This window comes from Numida meleagris, chromosome 14, assembly GCF_002078875.1.
Source record: "Numida meleagris isolate 19003 breed g44 Domestic line chromosome 14, NumMel1.0, whole genome shotgun sequence".
NCBI lineage: Eukaryota > Metazoa > Chordata > Aves > Galliformes > Numididae > Numida > Numida meleagris.
Genome location: NC_034422.1, coordinates 3,315,553 through 3,325,666, shown reverse-complemented (window position 1 = coordinate 3,325,666; position 10,114 = coordinate 3,315,553). Strand labels below are relative to the sequence as shown.

General features: G+C 37.0%; 1 protein-coding gene and 1 long non-coding RNA gene across 3 annotated transcripts in view; one reads left to right on the top strand and one right to left on the bottom strand.

Moving 5' to 3' along the window:
- The window catches only part of LOC110406436, a 297,282-nt gene that overhangs the window by 23,885 nt on the left and 263,283 nt on the right, over positions 1-10,114 (bottom strand). The window lies entirely within an intron of this gene.
- ADGRD1 (adhesion G protein-coupled receptor D1) overlaps positions 1-10,114 on the top strand; it is a 130,981-nt gene that overhangs the window by 26,504 nt on the left and 94,363 nt on the right. Inside the window, exon 13 of the mRNA XM_021412936.1 lies at positions 571-712. Coding sequence (XP_021268611.1) covers positions 571-712 — 142 coding nt within the window. The remainder of the gene's footprint in view (positions 1-570; positions 713-10,114) is intronic.

The window sequence follows — 10,114 nt, the reverse complement described above, 5'->3', positions numbered from 1 at the left end:
TCTTGCTAGTATGCATGTTTAATTAGGCAGTTATTCCCTTTGCATGAGTGTTTCTTTGCTTAGTTTATTTTTATGCTCCTTACTTCATTGGAGACTCTCTAATGATCTAAAGCACTTAGCAGCAAGACTTGTAAACCTTCACAAAAGAGGTGCAGGATGAAGGGATTCTTATGATATTAAGTCTCCTAATAGCCAAAGCCATTCCCTATAATTTCTAGCTGTTTATTCTGGTCTTGTAATAAAATCTCTTGGGACCAGCTCTTGCTCCCCTACAGAAATGCATTGATCTGCATGGAAAAAGGAGGTGCTGTGTTCCCATTTGTGTATATGGGAGTGAGTTACTGGAGGCAGCTTTGAGAATAAACTTTCTCTTCCACTGCTCACAATGACCCTTTGGTTTAGACAGTTTGTTAGGAAACTGGGTGCTTGGATAATTCACAACTGTGACGTTATTCCAACAGGTGTATCAGATAGGAGCAACATTTCCCAGCCCAAGTTGAAAGAGGCCAATACTAGCATGGACTAAAAAGGTTTTTTTCTACTTGCTTAATATATTTCTTTCTTTCTAAGGATTGCTGAAGCTGCTGCTTACAAAGGCTATATGATCTCAGCAACCAGCTATCTCATCTCTATCAAAGTAGATCCTCCTCCCAAGTTGTCCCACAATCTGTCAGGATCTCCTCTTATTACCATCCAGCTCACCCACAAATTGGTAAGTGAAATGGAAACTCTCAGTTCAGGCTATCCTGAGGACTGTTCAAAGCTTCCATGTCTGTGATGACTTCTTTGTATTTTTCTTGTAACTTTTGTGGGCAATTTAAGTAGCAATTCAGATGGCATTTGTGACTACAATATTATCTTTTTCCAGCCATTACACTTAAATGACTTCTGTTTCCATCACAGCAAAAGGCTGCCTGTGCTGAAAAAGATGAAGTGAGAAGTACAGTTTTAGGACTTTCTGCACACTTTGTTCTATGGTTATGTTTGTGCAATTTGCAACAGAGTGGTATGAATGACGGCTTTCACATTGGAGCTGCCAGAAAATGTTTCATTTATGGTTTCTGCTTTTGATTTTTCTCTACACTGATATCAAAGTCGTGTTTTGAATGTTCTCATGAACAAACCAAGAGATACAACCCCTCCAAATGTGATGGGCAGAGCAGCTCTTGGGATGGGAAGGGAGCAGGCTCGACTCTGATCTAGCACCTATCCTTTGTACAGAACAGAGGAGAACTCTATTTTGAATCTGACAAACCTCAAGACAAATTTTATTCAAACTGATCGATTTCAGTAGGCCATGCAAATTTCACTAAATTCCCATATTCTAGTAAGAAACCAGAGGAATAGCTAGTCTTGTTAACTCTCAGAGAAAAAAGACATCTTTTTGTCTTGTCAGTGCAAGTGGAGAATAGTTTAAACTCTGAGATGGTGGAACAATGAACGCAGTATCCACAGTCTACTCAATACAGCGGAAATGGCAAATAGAGATCTCAATTCTTAGGTGTTTCTTAGAAAATATCTGGTAGATATTTTACCACATACTTTATCATATTTTCTTTCAAATACTGTATTCATGCCAGTTCTTTCTGTTGAGCTTAGTGCAAAGATGGAGGAGACAGTGGGAAACATAAATGAGGAAAAAACTTAAGACATAGAAATGAAAAGTGTTGTTAGCTGATGTTTCCCAAGCTGAGGACTCTCCAGAATGTCCCTAGTGCTCTCGTAGAGGTGGGAACTTGTCAATGGAGACTCATATATTACATGAAGATCACTGATAAAATGCACTTAGATTTATTTACTCAGATACCTCCTCAGGCTTTTAATGTGATAATTTACCAGCAGATTATTAAACATTACTGTTTTTTCTTTATGCCTATTCTCTGTGAAGATCACTGGGATCCTTGTATAGAGATAGAAATGTCACATTAATCATCGCAGCACACTTCATAGTAGTATTTTTAAACCCATCTATTTTTACTTTTTTTGAAAAAGAAAAAAGAAAAGCATCCCAATTGTCTCCATTGATTTTTTTGCCTTAGCTTCCAAAGATAATTCCTTATTATAGGTTGAGAGCAAACAGATGAGCACATGATCATTTGGTTTGGGTGGTGTTCGATTTAGACTACATTTGAATGCTAAGTATAGCACAAGCTGAGGGGTTTGTGGGAGAGTCATGTCATTATTCTAGCATCAGACCTGGCACTTTGTGCTCCCAAATCCTGCAGAATAACAGGAACAGGTTAAAATCCTTGGCCTCTGACCAAACTTGTTACACAGTCTGCAATATAAACTGCAATTGCTCTTATGTTTTTTTAATCTGTAATAGCAGATTTGATTATAAAAAGATAACTGTTATTAATAGCCTATTTAGTGTTAGTAATAATATGCTGCTGGCTTTTATGTCTAATTAGCTGGTACTATCCAGTTACTTGACAAAAAGTTTAAGAGGCACAGTGAAGTTTTGCTACACAAGTGATATATACACTGCACTTGATAGGAATACTGCTTGCCTGTGACAACTATGGCTTTGGGAATATAATTTATGTCTGGCTTTTAATTAGCAGGTACATTTAAAATCAAGGAATGGATGAATAGGTCATGCTTTCTAGTTGATGTAAGAAGACAGTGGGCCAAACCTGTTCTCTTTTGCACTGCTGTAGATTTTAAACAGCTCCAGTGAAGTCCACGGAGTACTTCTACACAGTTTAAATGTAGGCAACTTATGAATTTACATACTTAAATTTTCTTAAGTAATTTATGTAAGTAAATTTAATTGAATTTATATATGTAGATTGGGAAAGGACAGGATGTCTCTGAAACCTTTCATACTATAGGAGCACAAGTCCCTTCTATCACGCTTCCACTCTGGTCTCATCCATTTCAATATGCTTGTTGATGAAGTAAAAGTAGAATTTAAATTCAAAAGAAATGTTGGCTGCAAGATGACGGTGTTGAAATACGCACTTTCTTTTAAAAACAGTCAAACAATTTATAGAAATTTATGATCAAATACAGCCGTTAAACCAAGAACAAAAAATCCAGCTTAAAAGCATGTTTCATGGACTAAAATAGTTCTTACTCTTCAGATAATAATGGTTGTAACAGGTAAAATGGATACCAGTAATATCCTTCAGCTGTGGTTGTTTCACTTAGTATTCTCAGTTTAACAGAGAGGAAAGCAGAATAATAAAAGCACAAAAGGAAGGAATTACAAATCCAAATAGCTTTCCCTATGAAAATTTAAGCTTGATGCTAACATTTTTAGTTGAACTGATTTAGATATCGCTACTCCAGTGGAGTCCATGGGACTGCACAAGTAGAAAAATGAGAGAAATGAAAGGAGAACATTTTGTTTTCTTGCACTGATTGTAGTGGTGCTTGGCACAGCTCGATAAGATTTTTATTCTTTTTCCTGTGTGTATAGGAAGAAGGCCAATCAATGAGCAACAGAAAGCAAAAGGCACTGAAATAAACATGTCTGTTCTAGGAAATAGTTTTAAGAAAATGTCCCTGAGCTGAGTACTGATGTTTGGTTCAAGATTTCAGAGAGCATTTATAACTCCACAGACTAATTTGCTTGTTAAATCTTCCATTTGACCAGAATTCTCCAGATCTCTCTGAAATTGCATGCATCTTTGATGTAGCTTTTAGAAGTTGGTGGCTTATACTGAGATAATTAAATCTCTCTGGTTTTGAAACATGAGGCAAAGTAAACTGATATTAGTAACCATTTAGGTAAGAATGTAGTGAATATATATGTGACATGTTAATTCCTCTTTTTGTAGACAGCATCATGGGGTAGTGATCACTGTGCAGAAGAGATGGGTAGCCAGCCTGGGAGAGAGGCTGGAGGCTCAGTGCTAGTGCCCAGGCTAAACCAGTGCTGGGAAGCAGAAAGGATAAGTCACCCCATGGCTAATAAGTACACTGTTAGTGCCATGCGTACAAAGTCCTGCTTCCTTGGTGCCCTTCACTAGAGATCATCAGTGGAACCTCTTCAGGTTTTCTTGTAAATCCCATCTCATGTTCTGTTACATGACTTCCTTAACTCTCCGGAACCCGGAGTCACACAAGAATGACAATGTTATTACTGTAAGTGTTGCCTATGTGTCTGGGAGGTGTTCTCATGGGGCACTCCTTTGGAGATGGAAAAGTGCAGGGAAGAGCTGAAACTCTTCTCCTGGCTGTTCCCATCAGGCTGAAAGTCCTCTTGCAGCTCAGCGAGATTGAGATAAGGTTAAGGAATATTATCACTGGGCTTTTAATGAGGCAATGTGACTAAGCTGCCTCTAAATGTACCCAAACATGATCCTTCTCTCTGTTGCCTCTTGTCTGACCAGCAGCATGCGATGTCCCAGAGTTTGTTTAGCGTTACTGATAGGAAAATAAAATGAGAGAAGAACAAGTTCCAATCTGTACACAAATATTAGTGCTACCATGAGAGAGACAAATCAATGTGGAGTCAATTTACTTTTATGGCAAGTTAAGTGTTGACTAATTTATATATTGATTGAGGAAAAACAATGGGTTTTGCTCACATCTGAAGAACAAAGGCATAATTTTTAACTGGGTAGAGTTTGCCAGAAAAATTTGAATACAATATAACTAAAACTGTGGCTCATACAGAGTATTCCACAATTAAGCAAAAAGGAAAAAAACAATAAAAGCTTTTAATTTAAAAATCAATACACAGTTCAGTACTTTGTTACATAAGTTAAATCATTGCTACAATGAGTACAGAAAATCAATTGAATTCAAATGAGAAATGAACGTAGTTACAGCTAATTTTCTTGTTCCAAGGCAACCTTAAAATAGCAATAGTCATTATGATGATATACAACATCTCTAAACAATACAGCAATACTTCTGTATTGTTAATGTTATTAACAGAAACATCCTAGGACTCATTTTCTCATAAGAATCCATTCTAAAGTCTACAATGGCACAGTAACAAAAAATACATATTTTCATTAAGCACATTTACAATTGCCTGTTGTAACAATGAGGATTACAATGAGTTGTAATTCACAGAAAGTTTATTTTCTGTGCTAAAACTGACTTTAGTGTTTAGAGGTGCAACACTTTGCAGGTATTATCACTCATTTGTCATGAGATGCCCTCAATACTTGTAAATGAATCCTTTCCCTTTGAGGGGGATATTGTGACAAGAGTTAGGGCACCATGAGGTAGTTGAGTGCTTATGGAAGTATACAAGTAAAGTTTGCTTTCAATTCTAAGTTTAGTTTCTGGTTTTCATTCTTTCAGTACATGGATAATTTTATATAACAACTTCTATTTACAATTAATATCTGTAATATTACCTCTTACCTAAGGAAACGATCACTGGTGACTGGAACCAAGCGTTACCAACCTATAGCAAAATGCAACTGTTTTTTCTCTTTCAAATTTCTGCTCACAAGTGACACTGCATCAGCAGTCAAAGATCAGTCCATTTCAAGCAATAAAGTCTGAAAAATCCTGCTGACTTATAAACCCAGTACTGAATTCCCCAGTCGTTCTATTTAACAGAGCTGTGGCATACTGAGCTACTTTGTGCTCTCCCTTTGATTGAACATTTGTCACTGGAGGAGAAGAGAAAATTTGGGGGTTTATATTTGATGCAATCAAATCTGGCCCAGTGAGGCAGAGTTTTCTCCCAGCCTCTCTCACAATTTTTGAATTCAATTTAGTTCCCCTTGTTTAAGTTCCTCATCACTGACTATATCCTCAGAGCAGCCTTGCATGTAGTGATGGCTTATCCAGACAGTTGTGCCACATTTAATGAACTGTCAGGATTCCTGCTGTAAAACATTGTATTTCTCTGCACAAAGTTAATACAGATATACATATATATTTAAAATACTATGGAAAAAAATGTTACGGTGGAGGTAAAGTAGACAACACTCATTTGCTGATAACTTTAAAGTTATAAACAACAAGTAATAACAATGTGCCACTATCCCCTTACCCTGTCTATGAGCAAGCATCCTGTGACATTTGGCTTGATGAGGTCAAACTGTTACAGAGTGGCAGAAGTGAACTGTAGCATTTGAAATCACAAAAAGCTGCCATTTGCATTAAAAATAATACTTTTCTTAAAAAAAAAATTAGAAAAGGTCAGAAATATCTTGATTGGCTAATTGGAGATTTCAAATTCACTAGAGTCTGGTATTTTGAAAGAGTATTCTTTCAAAACTGTTTTTTAAGGATAATACATTAAATAGAAAATAGAAAATAAAAAATAGAAAAAATAGAAAGGAGAAATCAAGTCTGAAGACTTAAAATGAAGGTTAGTTTCAGATGGTTTGTCTGGTGATAGTATGGGTAGCCAGTGCTTTTCAATGTCCAGAAATCTATTCCTGATGCATTGTTATCTGTCCACTAGTTACATTTTGAATAATTCATATAAAAGCAAACGGAGTAAGCACTTCTTGGATCTTTTGGTCCGACAGCTTAACCCTAGACAGATTCAACTCAATCTGTCTTCCTGGTCAATGTGATTGAACTCCAGATAATTACTGTGGAGTGTTTCCTGAAGGGAAGTTTAAGAAAGAAGTTCTTGTCTATTTTTCTTGTTTTGTTACAGTTTGATCCATCACATTTCACCTGCATTACATTGTGTATTGTCTGGGTTCACCCTGGAAGCCACTTGCTATCTTATTTTTTTTACTGTGTTCTCACATATGGCAAAAATTAAATCACTGAGAAGACCACATACCTAACTGCTGTGAATTACTTGTAAGCCAGTTTTCCATCTCTGACATCTTATCTCCTATGTGTATCTGCAAGAGATAGAATTGCCACAACCCCACTTGTTACACAGGACAAATGCAAGATGTTAAATGTGCTTAAGTGTACATCTGGGGGGAAACAATAAATATATGAATAATTTTTGGAAGTGCAAAACTGCCAGAACATATATAAAGTAAATGAGAAGCAGGAAGTTCGCGATGAAAATAATCTGTTTGGAAATTATGGATGGCCTTAGCCTCTGCTCTCATTTCCTCAGCACGAGGATAAAAGGAGCACATATTTCAGGGGAAGAGAAAGGTACAAGTTTTGCCTGTTCAACACCGGACTGGAAGCGGTCCTGCACACCCTAATCTAGCTGACCCTGCCTCGGCAAGGTTCCCCACCTAGGTGATCCCTAGAGGTCTCTGACAGCCTAAATAATTTCATGCGTCTGTAATTTCATGTTCCCTTTGTCTTCACTGTGGCAAAACAGCAGCAAATCTCATCAGACAGAAAAGAACATTTCTGCCTGATTCTACCTGGATCCAGGATTTCAGCACAGGCTGTTCTATCAGTTGTTGTCTTGGTTACTGGCTGAGTTGTTGTAACGGTAATCGCTCTATCATTTTTTATGGTCAGAGTTTAGATAAGTAGATGGAATTTCCAAATTCTTTACACTGTGCCAAATCATTGCTACACCGGCAACAGCATCTTTGAAAAACACCTATTTCCAGGTGACCTTTAGGCTTAATGGAGCACGCGAGGTACTCTTCAGTCCTGACTCGTTTAGCTACCCTCTGTTCATTCGTTCCTGATTGAGGCAGCAGTATCACTAAGCATACGTTCTGTTACGGTAACGCCACCAATCTAATACAATTCCTCTATTTAGTTCACACAATACAAATAGAAAGTTTGGCTTAGAAAACTGTGTTAATTTTAGTTTAGGAATGTCAGAAGAGTCATAACTTGAGAGAAATCTGTGCGTGGTAATTTTCTGGTTTTGCTTTTTTCCCCTCCCACCACCACTTGTTGCGTTCGAAATTTTAACTCCACTCCCCATGCTTTGTAATAGAGCAGTAGATAATTATGTTAACAGCTAGTAATAGAAACTTGGAGTTGTTTTTTTAGCAGGAAATGTGTGGCTGTTAAGGAGGGATTTTCCCTTTTTAAAAAATAAAAAATAGAGCCTTTCCCAATTTAAGAAGCTAACACAAGCTGGATCAGCAACAAGATTCCTATCAGGACAGGGCCAGCCAAGAGGAACTGCATTTCAGTGACTCATGCTGAAGCTAGCTCTGCATACCTTCCTCCTCTGCAGTGACTCACAATAAATTTCAGTAATCTTGATGTGTTCAAGCTATCATTTAATAACTAACATATGCTTGCGAGGAAAAAGTACACTTTAGACCAAGGCAAGGCTTATATCATAGTATTTCCAGCATGACAACCAGAGCATCACAGTTTAGGTGAGACAGCAAAGAACTTAGAATGTGTTTTTCAGGGATTAACCGTGTGATCTGGATCAAGCACACTGCTAAGCGCTGCGTTGAAGTTGTGTTTTACAGAGTGCTAAAAATGAGAGAGGGAAGAGAAAGCAATAAACAGAAAAATCCCATGAACAAATGAAATAGAAATTTAATTCATTTGCAGTAAATAAAACTTGGAGTATTTTTAAAGTCTAATTTAAAATATTAACCTTTTTTTTTTTAAAAAAAAAAACAAACATTAAAATTAAAAAGAAGGGAGGCATAATACCATCACCATAGAATTAGACTACTGCTTTTATTTGTATGTTGCACTGTAGGAAGAATTCACTGGGTTGGGATGACAAGATGTAACTTGGCAGAGAATGCAAGGATTTGGGGTGGAATTAATCCCTAGATGCATAGTTGTTTATTATCTAGGCATAAATATTTAGTCACTAACTTTTAGTTCTGTGTAAGCCACCGCGTCCATTATTTGCATTCATGCTCAATGAAGAGCTGTGAAATTATTTAATCCTGTAGAGTATGACTAAGTCTGCTTGCTCTGTGCAAGAATGAAATAACATGGTATTTCCAAAAGTTTGGAGATGTTATTGTGAGCTACCTCAAGACTCCCACTCTGTATAAATGGGAGGAAGGATGGAGGTTGTATAAATACTTGGAGTGTTTTTTCTCCATGAATTGGAGGAATTGTTATGACATGCAATATAGGTTGGTGTGAAAAGCATCTGTAAGATCTAACATTTTTGCAGAGCAGTCATGTTTCCTTTATTTCTCTGTGGCTATAAATTGGTGAACGTGTGAGCTGAATGCTCAAGGAGATTCCTAATTAATAAAGTAACAAATGAAACAGCATCCTATAGCACTTAAGAAATGAATTAGTTCATGTCACAGTATGTGAATTATGCTGCTCTTTGGCAACAGGTTTTATGATGGACTTTTTATTAGGCTGAAGATGTTTTAAATAATTTCAATAGCCACAGCTTTAGAAGAACTGCTGCCTGTATTTTTCATTCCTTGTTTTCTGTGTTGTAATAATTTATATCAAATAGTTATTGTTTGAAAAAAAAAAGAGAGAAAGCATCAGACACACCAGGGAATTTGGTTTTCCTGAGCAATGTTTTCAGCAGCACTGATGAAATCTTTCTGGTTCCACTTGTTATTAGCGATGGCAATTCTACCCTCAACAAGCTGTGGAATTTCAGACTTAGAAGGAATCTCTTTTTTTCATTACCCCCAAACCTAAAAATAGTTTCGCATACAGTAGATAAATGGTAATAGTTGTGTTGTGATTCATACAGAACTTTTCCCCTAGACTTATGTCAATGTTAAAGTGATGAAATTAATCAAAACTGTTCTCATATTGTGATGATCTATTTTCTAGTCTGATGGTCTTGTTATTTCCAGCTCAAGCTAGAGAGAAAACTTGATTATTGAAACTGACTAAGCATTTAGTGGGGCCACAATCTTGTGTAGATTCAAGCAGCAGGAGCTCACACAAGTTAATAAAAGGATGTCAGTTAGTACAAACTGCAGGAATCTCCAATAGGAAAGACCTCAGGCATGGTCACAGTGGCTCTCAAAGCACTATTGTAAAGACACTGCACTTCCAAAACTGACTAAAATACACAAAAATGACTACTGTGAATCTGTTGAATGCCACCAGTAAGTTGGCAGCCCTTATTTCAGACTGGCATATATGAGCTTTGAAACTTAAAACTAAATCTTAAACCAGAGTTGTTTGACGACTGGCAGAGGAGGTAAAAACATTCCCTTGCTTGGTCCTGTCTGTGCAGTGTTGAGTCCTCCTAGGCTGTCGCTAAGGAGATGTGACAGCTTCACACATTCCTCATTAGCAAAGCAGTTGGGCTTTATGTAAATTCCTTCAAGGAAATATT